General features: G+C 43.3%; 1 protein-coding gene across 1 annotated transcript in view; it reads right to left on the bottom strand.

The window, feature by feature from the left end:
- Positions 1 to 1691: 1691 nt before the first annotated feature.
- tmem168a (transmembrane protein 168a) overlaps positions 1692 to 25106 on the bottom strand; it is a 36037-nt gene continuing 12622 nt past the window's right edge. Inside the window, exons 3-6 of the mRNA XM_061961396.1 lie at positions 23162 to 23437; positions 22831 to 22973; positions 12900 to 13177; positions 1692 to 2484 (exon numbers count right to left, since the gene is read on the bottom strand). Coding sequence (XP_061817380.1) covers positions 1934 to 2484; positions 12900 to 13177; positions 22831 to 22973; positions 23162 to 23437 — 1248 coding nt within the window. The 3' untranslated portion in view covers positions 1692 to 1933. The remainder of the gene's footprint in view (positions 2485 to 12899; positions 13178 to 22830; positions 22974 to 23161; positions 23438 to 25106) is intronic.

Below are 25106 nucleotides of genomic sequence, written 5' to 3'. Positions count from 1 at the left end.
GAAGAAGAAGAAGACGAAGAAGACGACAACGACGAAGTAAAAGAAGAACGGACCGACCGGATCAAAATACGAGGGTAATATAGGTTATAGGTAGATAGGTTATAGCTGCATCGCTCGCGGCTCGTCATATATTTAACGTTAATCCGCGATTTCACTGAGCGTTTCACTGACGGTGAGCAGCCTGACGCTGCTTCATTAACACCGCCGTTGTTTGACTCGGGGGCCGGGGCAGACGCACTTAGTAACAGTCACCTGTTTTCATACCGACGAGCTAACGTGTCCAGGTTATAACCCTGTTGTCAATAAACACACATGGACTGAAGCTAAATTGTCCACTGTCCACTGCAGCATGTGAATGCAATGAAAAGAATAAAATCTGAGCCAACCAGCTGTTAAAATGTTGTCCAGGTTAATGTTTTGGCCATTAAAGGCCCTTCATTTCAAGATTTCAACTGTGATCGGGCTTTAAACAGGTGGCTGACCTGTTCAGATGGGTGTAACTGCTACTGGTCAAATAATGTGAAATAGCATTTAATTGTACATGTATGCAATGTCATTTAAATGTAATTATAGATAATAATAATAATAATAATAATAATAATAATAATAAATACTGTGTAGTGTTGTAAATAGTCAACGGGAAGGATTTTAGTAAGATATAAGCCATGAGCACTACACAGCCAGAAAAAAACCTAGGCAGGACAAGAAAAAATATTGGGGCAAGTAGATTTGAGAAGTCGGGCAAGTAGAAAAAAAACCTTAACGTTGAACCCTGCATGTGTTGAGCTAAAAGTTAAAGTTAAAGTTAAAGTACCAATGATTGTCACACACACACTAGGTGTGGCGAGATTATTCTCTGCATTTGACCCATCACCCTTGATCATCCCCTGGGAGGTGAGGGGAGCAGTGGGCAGCAGCGGTGGACGCGCCCGGGAATCATTTTGGTGATTTAACCCCCAATTCCAACCCTTGATGCTGAGTGCCAAGCAGGGAGGTAATGGGTCCCATTTTTATAGTCTTAGGTATGACTCGGCCGGGGTTTGAACTCACAACCTACCGATCTCAGGGCGGACACTCTAACCACTAGGCTGCTGCCGCTTAAGGTTAGACGGCACTGTACATAGAGCGCTTCTGCTCGTTAGTAATACATTCTAATGTTGGATGTTCACTCCTTCACACAGATGAGTATAGAAAAATATTTTCAACGGCCGAAAAGGGCTCGACTTGGAGAGGAGGTAGGCCTACAGTCCGGACCACAGGTGCGACCTGTTCAGCAGCAGCAGGAGGAGGAGGAGGTTGACTGACTGTGGCAGGACACCTCTGCCTCTGTTTCACTTCATGTTGCTGGTAAATAATATGGTTGTAGTAGTAGGCTAAAGTTACATTATTTAGTATTCACTAATTAAAGGGGCAGAGCTTTAAGAGACATTTTAGCTTTTATATTTTATAAGATATATTTTTTGTAAGAACCACAATGAATAAATATATTTCAGTGAATCACTAATTGTTCAAATCTGTATATAAATATGTACATAAAATGTTGTAATTATATTCCAACTCCGCGTTCTTCTTGGTCATCGCCGCTGCCGCCGCCACCCCCCCGACCACACCACCACAAATAGATGCCTGTCCTGTGGGAAACACTGCACCAGTGTTTATATAACTGTATGTGCACATACAAAATGGCAAACTTTAAAATAGTATATCACTTTATTAAGGTTTTTAAGGCATAATAGGCACAAATAATTGGAAGAACATTAACATGTGTAATTCAATATGAAGCAAAAAAAGATCATTTGAAAAAAAAAAAGAAAAGTGTGTATTCTTGTTATTTCATGAAGATTCGGCTCCTATTTGCCCCTGAAATCATCATCGGGCTGTCACGTAAATAAAACAAATATCTAACATTAATTGTGAATTTGCGTCCAAATGTTTACGAGTGCACCAGTTTGATTCCCTGCCCGGTGTCTAACACCGACGGTGGGAACCAAGCTAATTTGCACCTCCTGAAGCAGCGCAGACACACGCCGCAAGTCCAGAACAAGTTAAGGCCGCAGCACCAGTTGGAGAGGTGCACCATGGGATACGTCGCCTTGGGAAAGTGGGTCTTCCAATGCTTGGCCACGTCGCTGCCTGTCGGCAAATGCAGCGTGTAGTCGCTCCAGCGTTTGGACACGCCGTACACCGCCGTTACAGTCCGCTCGTTTTCCGACCACTGGGTGTCGCTGTCTGGGTTGCAGTTGAACTCCACCCATTCGGAGGTGAAGTCCCCGAGTAACGGGGCCTCGCCCGCTTCGGGGTCGGGCGCGGCGGCGGACAGCTGGGCAGTTTGCACGGCTACGTAAACCCCGTCGACCCTACGTACCTCTTTAACCCAGTTGAGGGAGTTTTCGGTGTCGAGGACCAGAATGAGGCGCGCGCACTGCCCCGCGTTCTTCTCCTTCCACAAGTCCAGCAGCTGGCTCAGATGAAGACTCTCTCCACCTATGAAAGAGCAACGTTAAAGATTCAGATTTTGCAGTATGCTGGTGGATTTAAGAGTGGAGTTGCCCTTCAAGGACTTTCTGCCGTGACACTTGATGGACAGGAGCGTCTTAGCGTGGATCAAACCTGTCAGTTCTCACTCGCACGACTGTCGGTCCAACTGTCGCAGGCACACAAACTTCAATAGAAAAAGCGGGCGGATTAAAAGCACAGCTGCCAACGGATGTAGTTGTGTGATCTTAAGGTCTGCCGTTTTTTTTTTTTAAACCTCAACTTTTCCAGAATCCTCCACTTGTGTCCTTCACAGCAATTTTAACTCCATTGGCTCACTTGTCTGGCCTGTGACAAATCAGCCTCGGATTGACAGAAGAGAAAAAGGAGGAGCATGCAAAGCAGACCGCGATGCAAATGCAGCTTGCAGGCTGAATTTAATATCAAAAGTCCAGTGCTGCCTTGACTTACGAGTGTCTTGAGATACGAGCTACCGTATTTCCCGGACTATGTAAGCTGCACCCACTTAATTTTAGAAGAAAAATTTTTTTTCCATGTTTTAGCTGCACCTGACTATAAGCCGCACAAATATACGTTGTTAAATGAGTTATTTACACATACCTTAAAAGTGTTTGTAAGACGGCAGTAAAACGGCTGATCAAACAAAACAGAAGTCATCGTCATGGACCCACAAGCTGGGGCAGCTCGCTCTCCAATCAGCTAAACAGACTCATTAAAAAAAAAAATATATATATATATATATACAGGTAAAAGCCAGTAAATTAGAATATTTTGAAAAACTTGATTTATTTCAGTAATTGCATTCAAAAGGTGTAACTTGTACATTATATTTATTCATTGCACACAGACTGATGCATTCAAATGTTTATTTCATTTAATTTTGATGATTTGAAGTGGCAACAAATGAAAATCCAAAATTCCGTGTGTCACAAAATTAGAATATTACTTAAGGCTAATACAAAAAAGGGATTTTTAGAAATGTTGGCCAACTGAAAAGTATGAAAATGAAAAATATGAGCATGTACAATACTCAATACTTGGTTGGAGCTCCTTTTGCCTCAATTACTGCGTTAATGCGGCGTGGCATGGAGTCGATGAGTTTCTGGCACTGCTCAGGTGTTATGAGAGCCCAGGTTGCTCTGATAGTGGCCTTCAACTCTTCTGCGTTTTTGGGTCTGGCATTCTGCATCTTCCTTTTCACAATACCCCACAGATTTTCTATGGGGCTAAGGTCAGGGGAGTTGGCGGGCCAATTTAGAACAGAAATACCATGGTCCGTAAACCAGGCACGGGTAGATTTTGCGCTGTGTGCAGGCGCCAAGTCCTGTTGGAACTTGAAATCTCCATCTCCATAGAGCAGGTCAGCAGCAGGAAGCATGAAGTGCTCTAAAACTTGCTGGTAGACGGCTGCGTTGACCCTGGATCTCAGGAAACAGAGTGGACCGACACCAGCAGATGACATGGCACCCCAAACTATCACTGATGGTGGAAACTTTACACTAGACTTCAGGCAACATGGATCCTGTGCCTCTCCTGTCTTCCTCCAGACTCTGGGACCTTGATTTCCAAAGGACATGCAAAATTTGCATGGTTGGGTGATGGTTTGGGGTGCCATGTCATCTGCTGGTGTCGGTCCACTCTGTTTCCTGAGATCCAGGGTCAACGCAGCCGTCTACCAGCAAGTTTTAGAGCACTTCATGCTTCCTGCTGCTGACCTGCTCTATGGAGATGGAGATTTCAAGTTCCAACAGGACTTGGCGCCTGCACACAGCGCAAAATCTACCCGTGCCTGGTTTACGGACCATGGTATTTCTGTTCTAAATTGGCCCGCCAACTCCCCTGACTTTAGCCCCATAGAAAATCTGTGGGGTATTGTGAAAAGGAAGATGCAGAATGCCAGACCCAAAAACGCAGAAGAGTTGAAGGCCACTATCAGAGCAACCTGGGCTCTCATAACACCTGAGCAGTGCCAGAAACTCATCGACTCCATGCCACGCCGCATTAACGCAGTAATTGAGGCAAAAGGAGCTCCAACCAAGTATTGAGTATTGTACATGCTCATATTTTTCATTTTCATACTTTTCAGTTGGCCAACATTTCTAAAAATCCCTTTTTTGTATTAGCCTTAAGTAATATTCTAATTTTGTGACACACGGAATTTTGGATTTTCATTTGTTGCCACTTCAAATCATCAAAATTAAATGAAATAAACATTTGAATGCATCAGTCTGTGTGCAATGAATAAATATAATGTACAAGTTACACCTTTTGAATGCAATTACTGAAATAAATCAAGTTTTTCAAAATATTCTAATTTACTGGCTTTTACCTGTATACTGACCTCTTTTAATCTGAAAAATCATTGGTGGCATGTAAAAAAAATCAGTAGATTATACGGTAAAGACCTGGCAGCTCAGTCGCCGAAATTTACCGTAAAATGATCTGTAAATAATAACTTTTCCATTTACAGTAATGCACTGTAAAAACAAGAAGCCGCACACATATACATTGTTAAATGAGTTATTTACACATTCCTTAGTTGTTTACAAAAAGCGTTTGTAAGACGGCAGTAAAACGGCTGATCAAACAAAACAGAAGTCATCGTCATGGACCCACTAGCTGGGGCAGCTCGCTCTCCAATCAGCTAAACAGACTCATTAAAAAAAAAAAAAAATATATATATATCTAATAGTTATGTGTGATGGATATAAAAAAATAAGATGAATATGAGCTTGCAAGGTCACTTAACACTTTCTAGCAGAGTTCTAAATGGAGTTCTTCAAAAGCACATGAAATAAAAACGAAAGAGATTCTGTCCTTCAAAGACTTCAACTGAGAAGATGAAATTAATGAATATATAATAAACGCACTGAATGGCCCTTTTTTTCCCCTCGTTTTGAAAAAAAAACAAAAAAACAAAAACAAACGTGAGGATAATTGTGCTCCATGTATGCTAGCTTGTGTTACAAAGCCTTAAGACCAGGGATAAATTTGGCCTGTCGTGTCATTTTGTGGCTACCAAATTGAACATATACTGTATTTATACTGACCTCTTTTAATCTGAAAAATCATTGGCGGCATGTAAAAAAGTCAGTAGATTATACGGTAAAAACCTGGCAGCTCAGTCGCCGAAATTTACCGTAAAATGATCTGTAAATAATAACTTTTCCATTTACAGTAATGCACTGTAAAAACAAGAAGCCGCACACATATACATTGTTAAATGAGTTATTTACACATTCTTTAGTTGTTTACAAAAAGTGTTTGTAAGACGGCAGTAAAACGGCTGATCAAACAAAACAGAAGTCTTCAAAAGCACATGAAATAAAAACCAAAGAGATTCTGTCCTTCAAAGACTTCTACTGAGAAGATGAAATTAATGAATATATACTAAACGCACTGGATGGCCCTTTTTTCCCCTCGTTTTGAAAAAAACAAAAACAAAAAGAAACAAACGTGAGGATATTTGTGCTCCGTGTATGCTAGCTTGTGTTACAAAGCCTTAAAAACAAGAAACAAAACTTTATAAAGGTAAAAAAAAAAAAAAGCAGCTCAGTTGCCAGAATTTTGCAGCAAAAATGACAGTGGTACTGTTTTTAAATTTACAGCAATGCACTGTAAAAAAAAAAATATCGTAGATTTTTCTGTAAAAAACTGGCAGCTCCGTTGCCAAAATTGGAGTGGTACCGTTTTATAATTGACAGTAATAAACGGTAAACAATGACCAGATTTTTAAGTAAAAAAACTGGAAGCTCATTAGCCAGACTTTTGCGGTAAAAATAACAGTATAAAATTTTTTAAAAAATGCCCGTAGATTTTTCTGTAAAGAAACGGCAGCTTAAAATGGCTCTTAACCTTTTTGACCTGGGGGCCCAACTTTTCCACTACAGACGGGCCCTGGGCCCACTCAAATATTAACACTGAATTACTAATCTCACTGTTGGATTTGAATGGTATTCAATAATTTATATCTAAGCTGCTTACAGTTTAACAGGCTAAACTTTGTCAAAAGGTATAAAAGCCTGTGTTAATTACAAATATTATTATCGAGCTTTAAAGATAAATACTAATCAAATACAATGCAAAGAAGGGACTATATATATTCACATACAAGTAAACAGTGCTAAAATTAATACATTCTAACTATCCATCCCATCCATTTTCTAGCGCTTGTCCCTTTTTCGGGGTCGCGGGGGGTGCTGGAGCCTATCTCAGCTGCATTCGGGCGGTAGGTGGAGTACACACTGGACGAGTCGCCACCTCATCGCAGGGCCAACACAGATAGACAGACAACATTCACACACGAGGGCCAATTTAGTGTTGCCAATCAACCTATCCCCAGGTGCATGTCTTTGGAGGTGGGAGGAAGCCGGAGTACCCGGAGGGCACCCACGCAGTCACGGGGAGAACATGCAAACTCCACACAGAAAGATCCCGAGCCCAGAATCGAACCCAAGGACCTTCGTATTGTGAGGCACACGCACTAACCCCTGTACCACCGTGCTGCCTACATTCTAACTATCCATCCATCCATCCATCTTCTTCCGCTTATCCGAGGTCGGGTCGCGGGGGCAGCAGCCTAAGCAGGGAAGCCCAGACTTCCCTCTCCCCAGCCACTTCGTCCAGCTCTTCCTGTGGGACCCCGAGGCGTTCCCAGGCCAGCCGGGAGACATAGTCTTCCCAACGTGTCCTGGGTCTTCCCCGCGGCCTCCTACCGGTCGGACGTGCCCTAAACACCTCCCTAGGGAGGCGTTCGGGTGGCATCCTGACCAGATGCCCGAATCACCTCATCTGGCTCCTCTCCATGTGGAGGAGCAGCGGCTTTACTTTGAGCTCCCCCCGGATGGCAGAGCTTCTCACCCTATCTCTAAGGGAGAGCCCCGCCACCCGGCGGAGGAAACTCATTTCGGCCGCTTGTACCCGTGATCTTGTCCTTTCGGTCATAACCCAAAGCTCATGACCATAGGTGAGGATGGGAACGTAGATCGACCGGTAAATTGAGAGCTTTGCCTTCCGGCTCAGCTCCTTCTTCACCACAACGGATCGATACAGCGTCCGCATTACTGAAGACGCCGCACCGATCCGCCTGTCGATCTCACCATCCACTCTTCCCTCACTCGTGAACAAGACTCCGAGGTACTTGAACTCCTCCACTTGGGGCAAGATCTCCTCCCCAACCCGGAGATGGCACTCCACCCTTTTCCGGGCGAGAACCATGGACTCGGACTTGGAGGTGCTGATTCTCATACCAGTCGCTTCACACTCGGCTGCGAACCGATCCAGTGAGAGCTGAAGATCCTGGCCAGATGAAGCCATCAGGACCACATCATCTGCAAAAAGCAGAGACCTAATCCTGCAGCCACCAAACCAGATCCCCTCAACGCCTTGACTGCGCCTAGAAATTCTGTCCATAAAAGTTATGAACAGAATCGTTGACAAAGGGCAGCCTTGGCGGAGTCCAACCCTCACTGGAAACGTGTCCGACTTACTGCCGGCAATGCGGACCAAGCTCTGGCACTGAGCATACAGGGAGCGGACTGCCACAATCAGACAGTCCGATACCCCATACTCTCTGAGCACTCCCCACAGGACTTCCCGAGGGACACGGTCGAATGCCTTCTCCAAGTCCACAAAACACATGTAGACTGGTTGGGCAAACTCCCATGCACCCTCAAGGACCCTGCCGAGAGTATAGAGCTGGTCCACAGTTCCACGACCAGGACGAAAACCACACTGTTCCTCCTGAATCCGAGGTTCGACTATCCGGCGTAGCCTCCTCTCCAGTACACCTGAATAGACCTTACCGGGAAGGCTGAGGAGTGTGATCCCACGATAGTTAGAACACACCCTCCGGTTCCCCTTCTTAAAGAGAGGAACCACCACCCCGGTCTGCCAATCCAGAGGTACCGCCCCCGATGTCCACGCGATATGCTGCAGAGTCTTGTCAACCAAGACAGCCCCACAGCATCCAGAGCCTTAAGGAACTCCGGGCGGATCTCATCTACCCCCGGGGCCTTGCCACCGAGGAGCTTTTTAACTACCTCAGCAACCTCAGCCCCAGAAATAGGAGAGCCCACCACAGACTCCCCAGGCACTGTTTCCTCATAGGAAGACGTGTTGGTGGGATTGAGGAGGTCTTCGAAGTATTCCCTCCACCGATCCACAACATCCGCAGTCGAGGTCAGCAGAACACCATCCTCACCATACACGGTGTTGATACTGCACTGCTTCCCCTTCCTGAGGCGGCGGATGGCGGTGAGGGATGCCGTCAAGCTGAAGAAGGAGTCCTATCGGGTTCTTTTGGCTCATAGGACTCCTGAGGCAGCGGACAGGTACCGACAGGCCAAGCGGTGTGCGGCTTCAGCGGTCGCAGAGGCAAAAACTCGGACATGGGAGGAGTTCGGGGAAGCCATGGAAAACGACTTCCGGACGGCTTCGAAGCAATTCTGGACATTCTAACTAAATAATGGTAAATAAGAATGATAACATATTTGTTTCTTAAATGAAATTGTCAATAAAATTTAAGTGCAAATTAAAATATATATTTACCACTGTAGTCATAATTTTTGCACTGAAGAAAGAAACTTCTCTAAGACTTTTGTTTAATATTGTTGTCAGAATAATTGTATCTTAGTTATCACAAAACTTTGTGTTATATTTAAGTTCAGCTCGCCCTGCGAGAGGACAAAAGCTGTCTTTGATCCTACCAAACAAAACGCTTGTAAAACTCCACTGTGTAGGATGGGGAGCGACATGAGGGTTCTGTTTCTTTGATGTATTGTAATCCACAGAAAGATTTTGTCTTGGCCCGAGATCTACAAAGCGGAGAGAAAGCAGGACCTGCCCAAGCTCCAGGCACCTCTTCTTTGAACTGTTTTGTAACCAAAGGCGATAGCTGTTTACGACCCCCCTCCCTTAGAAACAGCATGTAATCAGGGAAAGTCCAAACAAAAGAGGATGCGTACAATCTTTCGTCAGAGCGTGGTGGAGACTGTACAAGAGTACAGCCCAGACGTTTGTCCTTAATTGAGCTAAATTGAATTCTGTCTCTGTTTAATTCCTTGCTTCTTTAAGTATATTACAACTGAGTACCACTGTGGCCCATATGAACTACATCTGAGAAACAGATAATTGGAGCCCCACAATGGGGTCCCCAGCCGTATAGTTAAAAAACACTGCTTCAGACCACACATTTCGAGAGCTAGGAATATGCACTTCCACGTGTTGCCATACTTAAGCCAAATACATACTTGCCAACCTTGAGACCTCCGATTTCGGGAGGTGGGGGGTGGGGGCGTGGTGGGGGGTGGGGCGGGGCGTGGTGGGGGGCGTGGTTAAGAGGGGAGGAGTATATTGCCAGCTAGAATTCACCAAGTCAAGTATTTCATACATATATATATATATATATATATAGCTGCATGAACAATATACGACAAATCATCTCAAACCACAACAAAACAATTGCAAATGAGCCGTCATCCCCCAGACAGAGCGACTCCAAAGGCTGTAACTGTCGAAAGAAACCTGATTGCCCTCTCAACGGGGGGTGCTTACAGACATCAGTTGTCTACCAATCTAAGGTAATACGCAAGGACATTAACACATCCGACACATATGTAGGATTAACCGAGGGAGAATTCAAAACCAGATGGAACAACCACAAGGCTTCTTTCAGGAACAAAAACCTGCGAAATACCACAGAACTCAGCAAACACATTTGGGACCTCAAAGACAATAATGTTGAATATTCAATAACATGGCAAATTCTTGCATCCAGCACACCTTACAATAGTGGTAATAAAAGATGCAACCTATGCTTGAAAGAGAAACTGTTTATTATTTACCGTCCAGACCTGTCATCCCTCAACAAGCGCAGCGAAATTGTAACAGCATGCCGCCATAGACGGAAACACCTCCTAGGTAACACATGAGCCAATCACCACGCCCCTAGGCCAGCCTGTACCCACCCACTCTGTGCCCTATATAAACCATGGTATGCGAATGCTCCCATTAAAATCTCCTGATGATTGAGGGTACCCCCCCTCATGAAACAGGCCTGTAGAGATGAAATAGTCTTGTGATTTTTTTCCCACACATACATATATATATATATATATATATATATATATATATATATATATATATATATATATATATATATAGATATAGATATCTACATCCTGAAAATATGCAAACAAAGCTGTTTAGATAATTAATACTTCAAACTTGCATAAATAAATATTAAGGAATATAACATAACTTGGCTTCTGAGAGTTTCAAAATGTAATGAATAAAATGCTAAAGTTGTTGATAAACAAGCAATTATTTTAATAATTAAATATGGTCATTTTAAATGAATTATTATGATAATTTAAAATCAATTATTAGAAATATGTTTATTTTAATGTATAATTCTATGGCTGGATGTAATAAGGAATCACGAAAAAATACAAATAAAAATACAATTAATTTTGATGTTTTTAGCAAAATATAGTAAAAATGTATTTAGTTTTTTTTTTTTTTAATTAATAAATATATTTAATTAATACAATTTATCTCTAGTCTGGATGATTTAGTTCTTGTCACCCTGTTGTCCTCCCGTCATGAAAAAAGGCTGTCCTCACTCAGGTCCACATGGAGCTGGAGGGGGCGTGGCTTCCAGCTCCGGCTGAAAATCGGGAGATTTTCGGGAGAATATTTGTCCCGGGAGCTTTTCGGGAGAGGCGCTGAATTTCGGGAGTCTCCCGGAAAATTCGGGAGGGTTGGCAAGTATGCAAATACAGTGGGGCAAAAAAGTATTTAGTCAGCCACCGATTGTGCAAGTTCTCCCACTTAAAATGATGACAGAGGTCTGTAATTTTCATCATAGGTACACTTCAACTGTGAGAGACAGAATGTGAAAAAAAATCCAGGAATTCACATTGTAGGAATTTTAAAGAATTTATTTGTAAATTATGGTGGAAAATAAGTATTTGGTCATTTCAAACAAAGAAGATCTCTGGCTCTCACAGACCTGTAACTTCTTCTTTAAGAAGCTCTTCTGTCCTCCACTTGTTACCTGTATTAATGGCACCTGTTTGAACTCGTTATCTGTATAAAAGACACCTGTCCACAGCCTCAAACAGTCAGACTCCAAACTCCACTATGGCCAAGACCAAAGAGCTGTCGAAGGACACCAGGAAAATAATTGTAGACCTGCACCAGACTGTGAAGAGTAAATCTACAATAGGCAAGCAGCTTGGTGTGAAAAAATCAACTGTTGGAGCAATTATCAGAAAATGGAAGACATACAAGACCACTGATAATCTCCCTCGATCTGGGGCTCCACGCAAGATCTCATCCCGTGGGGTCAAAATGATCATGAGAACGGTGAGCAAAAATCCCAGAACCACACGGGGGGACCTGGTGAATGACCTGCAGAGAGCTGGGACCAAAGTAACAAAGGTTACCATCAGTAACACACTACGCCGACAGGGAATCAAATCCTGCAGTGCCAGACGTGTCCCCCTGCTTAAGCCAGTGCATGTCCAGGCCCGTCTGAAGTTTGCCAGAGAGCACATGGATGATACAGCAAAGGATTGGGAGAATGTCATGTGGTCAGATGAAACCAAATTAGAACTTTTTGGTATAAACTCAACTTATCGTGTTTGGAAGAAGAAGAATACTGAGTTGCATCCCAAGAACACCAAACCTACTGTGAAGCATGGGGGTGGAAACATCATGCTTTGGGGCTGTTTTTCTGCTAAGGGGACAGGCCGACTGATCCGTGTTAAGGAAAGAATGAATGGGGCCATGTATCGTGAAATTTTGAGCCAAAACCTCCTTCCATCAGTGAGAGCTTTGAAGATGAAACGTGGCTGTGTCTTCCAGCATGACAATGATCCCAAACACACCGCCTGGGCAACGAAGGAGTGGCTCCGTAAGAAGCATTTGAAAGTCCTGGAGTGGCCTAGCAAGTCTCCAGACCTCAACCCCATAGAGAATCTGTGGAGGGAGTTGAAAGTCCGTGTTGCTCGGCGACAGCCCCAAAACATCACTGCTCTCGAGAAGATCTGCATGGAGGAATGGGCCAAAATACCAGCTACTGTGTGTGCAAACCTGGTAAAGACCTATAGTAATCGTTTGACCTCTGTTATTGCCAACAAAGGTTATATTACAAAGCATTGAGTTGAATTTTTGTTATTGACCAAATACTTATTTTCCACCATAATTTAAAAATAAATTCTTTAAAATTCCTACAATGTGAATTCCTGGATTTTTTTTTCCACATTCTGTCTCTCACAGTTGAAGTGTACCTATGATGAAAATTACAGACCTCTGTCATCATTTTAAGTGGGAGAACTTGCACAATTGGTGGCTGACTAAATACTTTTTTGCCCCACTGTATAACCAGGGCGTCTTACCAGCCAGTGCCCAGGATCCGCTTCCCTTTTGCGTGTGCCCGCTGTAGAAGACCAGGTAGGTGTCGTGGCGAGGCCCGTCCGCCGTCCGCAGGTCCAGGAAGCTGCGCAGCTTGCCTTGCAGCGTCTCCAGGGTGACGCCGCTGGCCGAGTAGTCGCACCCGAAGGTCTGGATCAGGTGGTGGGAGAAGAGACGCTGCACGTTGTTCAGCATTGCCGTGGAGCGCAGGTTCAGCTGTTGCACATGCTCCGGGGGCAGCAGAGTGGGCTGCCCGTCAGCGCTGAAGCAAAATAGTTGTTTTTAGTTTGTAAGTAAAGTGTGTGTGTGGTAGCTGCATGACTGATGGAGGAACACACACATTCAAAAAAGTCAAGGCCGACTGCAAATCACATACATGCACTTCCCTTCAATCCACAGGCTTGGTGTTATTCATGGCCAAGAGAATGGAAGTCATATTTCACGCCTTCACTTGCACACATCTGCATAACGGGGGTCGTTAAATTACTGCCCAGTTATCACCACCTTCACCTTGACAAGGACAGGTGAAAGTTGGGAGTGAAGGACTGGACTGATAAGAATTAGGACTTGCTTCCATCAAGGGAATATCGTTCAGTTTCAAATGGGAAATATGGGATAAATGAGTTGTGTGCGTAAACTAGGGGTGTTTAAAGTGCGGCACGCGGGCCGTTTGTGGCCCGTAGCTGTTATTATGGGGGACGGCGTGGCGCGGTTGGTAGAGTGGCCGTGCCAGCAATCTGGGGGTTCCTGGTTCAATCCCCACCTTCTACCAACCTCGTCACGTCCGTTGTGTCCTTGAGCAAGACACTTCACCCTTGCTCCTGATGGGTGCTGGTTAGCGCCTTGCATGGCAGCTCCCGCCATCAGTGTGTGAATGTGTGTGTGAATGGGTGAATGTGGAAATAGTGTGAAAGCGCTTTGAGTACCTTGACGGTAGAAAAGCGCTATTCGGGCTCCAGTACTATGGAATGCCCTCCCGGTAACAATTAGAGATGCTACCTCAGTAGAAGCATTTAAGTCCCATCTTAAAACTCATTTGTATACTCTAGCCTTTAAATAGCCCCCCTGTTAGACCAGTTGATCTGCCGTTTCTTTTCTTTTCTCCTCCCCTTTTCCTTGAGGGGGGGGGGGGGCACAGGTCCGGTGGCCATGGATGAAGTGCTGGCTGTCCAGAGTCGGGACCCGGGGTGGACCGCTCGCCTGTGCATCGGCTGGGAACATCTCTGCGCTGCTGACCCGTCTCCGCTCGGGATGGTGTCCTGCTGGCCCCACTATGGACTGGACTCTCACTATTATGTTGGATCCACTATGGACTGGACTCTCACAATATTATGTTAGACCCACTCGACATCCATTGCTTTCGGTCTCCCCTAGAGGGGGGGGGGGGGGTTACCCACATATGCGGTCCTCTCCAAGGTTTCTCATAGTCATTCACATCGACGTCCCACTGGGGTGAGTTTTTCCTTGCCCTTATGTGGGCTTTGTAACGAGGATGTCGTTGTGGCTTGTGCAGCCCTTTGAGACACTTGTGATTTAGGGCTATATAAATAAACATTGATTGATTGATTGATACAAGTATAACCCATTTACCATTATAGCGACACAATCGTTAGCATTGTAATATTAGCATGATAGATTTTTTTGCAAATTTTGCAGATATACATCTCAGCGTCAAACATTTTGTTACTTGATGAATGATACCTGTTGTATGTAGGGATGTCCCGATCCGATATTTGGATCGGATCGGCCGCCGATATTTGCCAAAAAATGCGTATCGGCAAGGCATGGGAAAATGCCGATCCAGATCCAGTTTAAAAAAAAAACTCCGGTCCGTGTTTTCCAACGCACCGATTTAAATAATACATTCCACTTTTAAAGTTAAAAGTTAAAGTACCAATGATTGTCACACACACACTAGGTGTGGCGAAAGTATTCTCTGCATTTGACCCATCACCCTTGATCACCCCCTGGGAGGTGAGGGGAGCAGTGGGCAGCAGCTGTGGCTGCGCCCGGGAATCATTTTGGTGATTTAACCCCCAATTCCAACCCTTGATGCTGAGTGCCAAGCAGGGAGGTAATGGGTCCCATTTTTATAGTCTTTGGTATGACTCGGCCGGGATTTGAACTCCCAACCTACCGATCTCAGGACGGACACTCTAACCACTAGGCCACTGCCGCTCCCTAATTTTCATTCCGCATTTTCCAGCACACCTTCAACACATGCACAGGTCTGTGGATTCTCACGCAGTTGCTTTTAGCTGCTGGCATTACACGACAGGCTCTTCTCACTCTTTCCTGTGTCTCCCTCTCACAGACAGACAAGCGCACCTTCTTACACATGTCACATACTGTCACGTCATACGTCACATACGTATACGTCCTCTCCCAGCAGAGAGGTAGCAGCACGGCTAACGTTAGCTGTGATGCTAGCGCAGCCGTGTGACCAACGTTTCCTCTAAGGTGCTCGCCTGTGCAATTGCGCACTGCTCAAGCGTCCTCTGCGCACGGCAAATCTATGCCACGCACAAAATCAAATAAAAAAATAAGCGCATAACAATTTTCGACACACGGACACGACAGAGAAAACAGTTTTCGTCATCATTGTTCAAATATTGTGACGTCAGTCGAGACGCTTATCTCCATTCGGTGCCACACGTCCACACCATCAAAATGCCGAAGCAAAAATTTACACATCAACACCGTATGAAAAAATTTGTGATTTTTTTAGTTGTGATTTCCTTCTCTGCGTGAAAAGTAGCATATATTAATGCAGTAAGAATAAGAATGTTTTAATTTAGACATGCAAGCCTTGAAAGAACATTTTGAAAATCAAGACTACATTTCCTGCAAATGGGTGCATTTCTACCCTATATTTTAACTTTAGATTTATTCTCATATCAAACTCTTTTGGCTGTCTTTTTGACACTTACATCCGGCGCCCCCCTCCACACCCCGGATTGTAAATAATGTAAATAATTCAATGTGATTATCTTGTGTGATGACTGTATTATGATGATAGTATATATCTGATAGTATATATCTGCATCATGAATCAATTTAAGTGGACCCCGACTTAAACAAGTTGAAAAACTTATTGGGGTGTTACCATTTAGTGGTCAATTGTACGGAATATGTACTTCACTGTGCAACCTACTAATAAAAGTCTCAATCAATCAATCAAAACACATAGAATTATTACTAAAACCCTTTTCAACATGATTCTGACAACTAAGTAGGCTAAATAACTTTAAACTTTAATACATGCTCGGATAGGCCAGTATCGGTATCGGATCGGAAGTGCAAAAACAATATCGGTATCGGATCGGAAGTGCAAAAACCTGGATCGGGACATCCCTAGTTGTATGCTAACTTTTTTAAAGCTAATTTTGTAAGTATACACCTGGGTCATATTTTGGTAGATGAGGCATGCTAACGTTAGAATGCTAGAATTTTAAACACATTTTTCAGGTACATACCTCAGATTAAGATATTTTGGTACTTGATGCATGTTACAGTTAGCATTTTAGCACGCTAACATTCGCATGCTAGCTTTTTTAGCTAATTTAACAGGTATATATATATATACCTCAGTGTTATATATTTTGGTATTTCACTAACAGTCGGACTGTTAGCATGCTAGCTTTTCTAGCTCGTGTTGCTCATATTTTTTGTTGCTTGACGCTATCTGGCCAGCATGCTCACTAAACAAAACTCACTAAATCAATCTTGCCTTCCTTCCTCCAAACGAGCCATTTGGAATTTGCACATACTTTGATGTGCTTTGCCCGAGTGCGCCATTGTAGTCTGATGCTGGAGTTAAAGGGGAACATTATCACAATTTCAGAAGGGTTAAAACCATTAAAAATCAGTTCCCAGTGGCTTATTTTATTTTTCGAAGTTTTTTTCAACATTTTACCCATCACGCAATATCCCTAAAAAAAAGCTTCAGAGTGCCTGATTTTAACCATCGTTATATACACCCGTCCATTTTCCTGTGACGTCACATAGTGAAGCCAACACAAACAAACATGGCGGATAGAACAGCAAGCTATAGCGACATTAGCTCGGATTCAGACTCGGATATTAGCGGCTTAAGCGATTCAACAGATTACGCATGTATTGAAACAGATGGTTGTAGTGTGGAGGCAGGTAGCGAAAACGAAATTGAAGAAGAAACTGAAGCTATTGAGCCATATCGGTTTGAACTGTATGCAAGCGAAACCGACAAAAACGACACGACAGCCAGCGACACGGGAGAAAGCGAGGACGAATTCGGCGATCGCCTTCTAACCAACGATTGGTATGTGTTTGTTTGGCATTACAGGAAACTAACAACTATGAACTAGGTTTACAGCATATGAAATACATTTGGCAACAACATGCACTTTGAGAGTGCAGACAGCCCAATTTTCATCAATTAATATATTCTGTAGACATACCCTCATCCGCTCTCTTTTCCTGAAAGCTGATCTGTCCAGTTTTGGAGTTGATGTCAGCAGGCCAGGGAAGCTAGGGTCGATATTCTTCTCTTGATCATCTTCGGTGGCATAAGGGACGGTTGCCATCTCTGTCGCAACATAGCTTTCGTCGGTAAAGTGTGCGGAACAAACGACTGACCATTTCGTCGGCTTTCCCCACACCCTCGTATTTTGAACACATTTCGTCCAATTTCTTGCCACTTTCGCATCTTTAGGCCACTGGTGCAACTTGAATCCGTCCCTGTTCGTGTTGTTACACCCTCCGACAACACACCGACGAAAGTGAGAAAATGGCGGATTGCTTCCCTATGTGACGTCACAACGTGACGTCATCGCTCCGAGAGCGAATAGTAGAAAGGCGTTTAATTCGCCAAAATTCACCCATTTAAAGTTCGGAAATCGGTTAAAAAAATATATGGTCTTTTTTCTGCAACATCAAGGTATATATTGACGCTTACATAGGTCTGGTGATAATGTTCCCCTTTAATAAGCTCTTTTTTTTTTGCTATGCTCGTTTTGGGGCAGACTGGCTCGTACATGCACATGCATCCTCAGCTGTTGCTATTTCTACTACAAAGTAGCCTATAGTTCAAACTTAATCTGTCAGTAGGCTCCAAATGGACGCGGTAAAAATTACAACAAAAAATGGCGGGGAGAAGATGCTGTTAAAGTGAAGCCACGTAAATAAGACCAAAAAAGGTGCATTGTGAAGAGACTGTCAGAAAGCGGATAGCAAATGGCCTGTTAAACATAGTCTATGCAAAACTTTGACAAAAGAACCACCATTAAATGTTATGTAGAAAGTGTGATACGACCTCTTTAAACCAAGATTCCAGGAAGTGATGTTTTTTGGACAGTCAATAAAAGCACAGCTATGTGTCTAGCTCAAACCTGGACAAATTAAAGCCCGGGGGCCACGTGCGGCCCGTTACGCTTTTCAATCTGGCCCGCCGGACATTCCCAAATAATTTTTTCAGATCTTTAAAAGGGAACAGTATCACAATTTCAGAAGGGTTAAAACCATTAAAAATCAGTTCCCAGTGGCTTATTTTATTTTTCGAAGTTTTTTTCAAAATTTTACCCATCACGCAATATCCCTAAAAAAAGCTTCAGAGTGCCTGATTTTAACCATCGTTATATACACCCGTCCATTTTCCTGTGACGTCACACAGTGATGCCAACTCAAACAAACATGGCGCATAGAACAGCAATGTATTTTATTTTTCGAAGTTTTTTTCAAAATTTTACCCATCACGCAATATCCCTAAAAAAAGCTTCAGAGTGCCTGATTTTAACCATCGTTATATACACCCGTCCATTTTCCTGTGACGTCACACAGTGATGCCAACTCAAACAAACATGGCGCATAGAACAGCAATGTATAGCGACATTAGCTCGGATTCAGACTCGGATATCAGCGGCTTAAGCGATTCAACAGATTACGAATGTATTGAAACGGATGGTTGTAGTGTGGAGGCAGGTAGCGAAAACAAAATTGAAGAAGAAACTGAAGCTATTGAGCCATATCGGTTTGAACCGTATGCAAGCGAAACCGACGAAAACGACACAGGAGAAAGCGAGGACGAATTCGGCGATCGCCTTCTAACCAACGATTGGTATGTGTTTGTTTGGCATTAAAGGAAACTAACAACTATGAACTAGGTTTACAGCATATGAAATACATTTGGCAAAAACATGCACTTTGAGAGTGCAGACAGCCCAATTTTCATCTATTAATATATTCTGTAGACATACCCTCATCCGCGCTCTTTTCCTGAAAGCTGATCCGTCCAGTTTTGGAGTTGATGTCAGCAGGCCAGGGAAGCTAGGGTCGATATTCTTCTCTTGATCATCTTCGGTGGCATAAGGGACGGTGTGAGCCAAGACATCCAGGGGGTTTAGCTCGCTCGTCTGCGGGAACAAACTGCCGCCAATTCTTGCCGTGCTACCGAGGTCCTTTGTCCCTGAATTGCTCACACACTCCGGCAGATTCAATGGGGGTCTGGCGGCAGATTTCTTTTGACTTTATCGTTGGAAATGCATCTGCTTTGAGTGTCGCAGGATATCCACACATTCTTGCCATCTCTGTCGTAGCATAGCTTTCGTCGGTAAAGTGTGCGGAACAAACGTCCAATTTCTTGCCACTTTGGCATCTTTGGGCCACTGGTGCAACTTGAATCCGTCCCTGTTCGTGTTGTTACACCCTCCGACAACACACCGACGAGGCATGATGTCTCCAAGGTACGGAAAACAGTCGAAAAAACGGAAAATAACAGAGCTGATTTGACTCGGTGTTTGAGAAAATGGCGGATTGCTTCCCGAGAGCGAATATTAGAAAGACGTTTAATTCGCCCAAATTCACCCATTTAGAGTTCGGAAATCGGTTAAAAAAATATATGGTCTTTTTTCTGCAACATCAAGGTATATATTGACGCTTACATAGGTCTGGTGATAATGTTCCCCTTTAAGATGGAAATTGTAGCTGCCGTTATGATGTGCAGTGATGTTTTCAAATTACCGGAAGTCTTGAACTATACAAATTATTTCAATGGTTGGAATCTGTGCTTTTGCATGATATACTAGTTACTATGGTAATCTAATTAGTTACTATGGTAATCAAAGTCACAGCAGCTCAGACGAGGCACCAAGCAGTGTGGGTGTGGTTTGTTTCCACAGAGTGTTTCCAGAGCGGCCGGCCTGAAATGCGGGTGTCAGGGACAGACGTGGAAGGAGATTTTTACAACAAAGTTCTAAAGCTTAGTGATATATCAGCTGTATCAGATTGTAAGTGTTTTGTTTTTTTTACCTTTCGCGTTCATATTTCGTTGTGTTTTTTGCATTTTTGTAAAATATGTCGATCGAGAGGGGTTGTGACGTTTATATGTTGTCAATATTCAGTGTTTTATCCTTCATAGTTAAGATTGTAAATGCCACATTCTTTATTTTCATGTACATTCTAGGTGTCTCATTCAGTAAAAAAAATTACAATTTAAGGCGGTCTGTCATAACGTTTTTAGCATTCAATCAGACATTATTGTGAGGTTTTGTATTAATGTTCCTAAAAATAGATATACCAGCCCCCAGACACATTTTTTTCTCAAAATTTGGCCCCCCCGAGTCAAAATAATCAGAGGTGGGTAGAGTAGCCAGAAATTGTACTCAAGTAAGAGTACTGTTACTTTAGAGATTTATTACTCAAGTAAAAGTAAGGAGTAGTCACCCAAATATTTACTTGAGTAAAAGTAAAAAGTATGTTGTGAAAAAACTACTCAAGTACTGAGTAACTGATGAGTAACATACACACACATATCATATACACACATATACATATACATATATATAAATATATATATATATATATATACACACACACACACACACACATATACATATTTTTTTATATATATATACATATATATATATATATATATATATATATACACACACACACACACATATATATATATATATATATATATATACATACACACACACACACATATATATATATACATATATATATATACATACATTGATATATACAGTATATAATTTATATTTATTTATTTTGCCGTTTTTGATTACATGTTAAATGTGTTTTAATGAATATACATGCATGTTTAACACATATAGATTCCTTTCTTTCATGAAGACAAGAATATAAGTTGGTGTATTACCTGATTCTGATGACTTGCATTGATTGTAATCAGACAGTAGTGCTGATAAGATCCACGTTTTCAAATGGAGGAGAAAAAAAGTTCCTCCTTTCTGTCTAATACCACATGAAAGTGGTTGGTATTTGGCATCTTATTTGTCCAGCTTCCATATTCGTTTTTATACACTTTACAAGAAATACATTGGCGGCAAACTCCGTGGCTTGCTGGCTTGTTTGCGCTGGCTTTCGGAGACTCTTATTTTGAAAGCGCTGGCGCGATGGAGCGGCACTTTTATTGTGAAGACAGTAACTGTGCAGTCAGTCTTTAGGCTTTTGACGGGATGTACGGTTGAAATAAAAAAGGGTCTTTTTTCCATCACACTTTTGATTGATTGATTGGAACTTTTATTAGTAGATTGCACAGTACAGTACATATTCCGTACAATTGACCACTAAATGGTAACACCCGAATAAGTTTTTCAACTTGTTTAAGTCAGGTCATGTGACCCCCTGGCTCTGTTTGATTAGTCCAACGTCACCAGTGACTGCATCTGATTGGTGGAACGGAGTGAACGTCACCAGTGACTGTATTTGTTGAAACGCAGGCACTATGAAGGTCTGTCTGACAGACCAAAACAAACAAAGCGTGCATTAACAGATCGATAAAAATTAGTAGCGAGTAGCGAGCTGAATGTAGATTAAAGTAGCGCAGTAAAAGTAGCGTTTCTTCTCTATAAATATACTCAAGTAAAAGTAAAAGTATGTTGCATTAAAACTACTCTTAGAAGTACAATTTATCCCAAAAGTTACTCAAGTAGATGTAACGGAGTAAATGTAGCGCGTTACTACCCACCTCTGAAAATAATTGCCCAGACCTGGTCAAGCTCCTCCTTCACATTCCCATACTTTGATGTGAGGCAGCCAAAATGTTAATTTAGAAGTTTTGTTACGTAGAAAACACAATCATTTGCGTGTTTTACTCACCGCTGGCTACAAAGACAACACTTTCATTAATTCAATAAGAGAAAAAAATGACAAGCGTCAACCTCGACGGCGCTTGGCAAGCTCATCTAATCTTTTCAGATCTCACGAGCGCCCAGGGGAGTAAAAGGCTTGGAGTTTGAGATTCACGCCGCGTTTCCCGTCTCGCTTTCATCCTCCCTCAGAGCCCCTCCCTCCTGTCAAAGTCTGTCCCTTCTCCCTCGGTTGCTTGCTTTGCTTTACACCCTCCTATTTTATTTTTATTTTTCGCGTCCCCCCCCTATCGCCGTAATCTCCCCGCGGGGGCTCTTGTCATTGTGCGGACATGATCGGCAGCCATCAAACCGCCTATTATACACTGCTGCATTCTCATCATGCCCCTCAGTCGTCCCCGTGGGCGCCGGGGGCCCGCGTGCGGCGTCGCATACAGAGCGGCCGCGACGGGACGCGCATCCCGTATTAGCGGGCGTCGCTGGCTGTTTGGTGATGGGGACTTTATAAATGTGAAGGGAGGGGGCGGAGCATCATCAAAACTAACTGGCCCATTAAAAAAAGATGCCATGTGAGAGCAAACAGAGGGAGGCATCGGGAGTAGCGGCGGCTTATGGCGAACTGCTGCACGGCTTAGTATGCTGCACAGGGAGCACCAGAACGATCCCTTCGGGGGCTGAACATTAGCAGCATGTTTGTGCATCTTTATTGGCCTATTTATCCAGTTGGTTTTGTGTTAACTGAGGATGGGAATGCCTCTTCAAGTGTGTAAACATGTTTTTATTTGCTCTCTTAACAAGTGGGGGTTACCTGCAGTAAGTGGTGGGGACGACTAATGCGTAGCCGACGCACGTGCCCCCCAGGCAGCTGCCCAGCTCGTGGAACAATCCGTGGGCGAGCGACTCCAAAGGCAGCACCACCAGCAGAGCGCTGAGGAAGAGCCCGTTGGACTGCTGCAAACAGAGCCACACAAAAGTCACTTCCATTTGTCACTTTGAGTTTGTAGCCAAGCGATCACATGCGCTTAATTGGTGGTGACAAGTCTGCAAGATGGTTATGCAACACGAACATGACTGCAGGATCATGCTTAAAAGAGACTATACACTCTCCCTGAGCATGGATATAGCAAGTTAGTACCCACCTGCCAGGACACGGCGCCTAGGATGACCGTGGAGAGCAGGCTGAAGAACACCAGTCGCTCCGATATGAGGCAAAAGTGCCGGATGCCCCGGGAGGCCATGACCTGGTCCAGGCTCCGGCTCCTGGAGCGCTGGGCCCGCCAGGCCAGCTGACACTCACTCAGCTTGGTGTGGAAGCCCCAGATTGTGATGAGAAGGATGACGTGGCAGATGGACCAGAAGACGCCGAAGAGGCAGAAGCCCGGGATCACCAGGTACCACAACTCCAAGTGGCCAAGCTGCGTAAAAACGAGGAAATAATGGCGGTGTGTTGAATTTCCCCCAGGGATCAATAAAGTACTTTCTATTCTATTCTATTAGACATGGGAGGTATCGGACGAATTTCATTAAAGAGTACCGTATTTTTCGGAGTATAAGTCGCACCTGTCGAAAATGCACAATAAAGAAGGAAAAAAACATACCGTATTTTCCGCACTATAAGGCGCACCTAAAAACCACAAATTTTCTCAAAAGCTGACAGTGCGGCTTATAACCCGGTGCGCTTTATATATGGATAAATATTAAGATTCATTTTCATAAAGTTTCGGTCTCGCAACTTCGGTAAACAGCCGCCATCTTTTTTCCCGGTAGAACAGGAAGCGCTTCTTCTTCTACGCAAGCAACCGCCAAGGTAAGCACCCGCCCCCATAGAACAGGAAGCGCTTCTTCTTCTACTGTAAGCAACCACCCGCCCGCGTAGAAGAAGAAAAAGCGCACGGATATACCGTACGTTTCATTTCCTTTGTGTGTTTACATCTGTAAAGACCACAAAATGGCTCCTACCAAGTGACAGGGATCCGGTTCATGAAAAGACGCAATCTCTCCATCCGCACACGGATTACTATTTCACAGCAACTGATATTCCTGTGAACCGCACTGTGGATACAACGGGAGCACGTACGGTGAATATTCGCACCACAGGGAATGAGAAGTCATCCTTCACTGTGGTTCTAGCTTGCCATGCTAATGGCCAGAAACTTCCACCCATGGTGATATTCAAAAGGAAGACCTTGCCAAAAGAGACCTTTCCAGCCGGCGTCATCATAAAAGCTAACTCGAAGGGATGGATGAAGAAAAGATGAGCGAGTGGTTAAGGTAAGTTTAAGTTTACGCGAAGAGGCCGGGTGGCTTTTTTCAGCAGCTCCGTCCATGTTGATATACGATTCCATGACTGTTTTTTTGACATTCCTTTAGCGCAGTTAGATGCGGCTTACAACACGGGGCGGCTTATGGGTGGACAAAGTTTTGAAATATGCCGTTCATTGAAGGCGCGGCTTATAACCCAGGGCGCCTTATGGTGCGGAAAATACGGTATATAAGTCGCATCGGAGTATAAGTCGCATTTTTGGGGGAAATTTATTTGATAAAACCCAACACCAAGAATAGACATTTGAAAGGCAATTTAAAATAAATAAAGAATAGTGAACAACACGCTGAATAAGTGTACGTTATATGAGGCATAAATAACCAACTGAGAACGTGCCTGGTATGTTAACGTAACATATTATGGTAAGAGTCATTCAAATAACTATAACATACGTTTACCAAACAATCTGTCACTCCTAATCGCTAAAATTACCCTAAAATATGACTTATTTTATCTTTGTGGAAAATATTGGACACAATGTTGTCAAGCTCATGAGATGCGATGCAAGTGTAAGTCACTGTGACACTATTGTTAATTTTTTTAATGTTTTTATTTTATTTTTTATAAATGGCTGTGATGATAATGTAAATAAGAGATGTCTGATCACTGCTATGTTGGAATTCTTATTAATATTGATACTGTTGATATTATTCATTTTTGTTTGACTACTTTTGGTTTGTTTTGTTTCATGTTTGTGTGTCCTCTCAGTTGCTCTGTTGATTCTGAATGTTGCTCGGCCGGGTTTGGTTTTGGAAGTATAT

Source organism: Nerophis lumbriciformis, linkage group LG05 (assembly GCF_033978685.3).
Source record: "Nerophis lumbriciformis linkage group LG05, RoL_Nlum_v2.1, whole genome shotgun sequence".
Classification (NCBI taxonomy): Eukaryota; Metazoa; Chordata; class Actinopteri; order Syngnathiformes; family Syngnathidae; genus Nerophis; species Nerophis lumbriciformis.
Note: the sequence above shows the minus strand (reverse complement) of the source record. Positions and strands in the feature narration are given on the sequence as shown.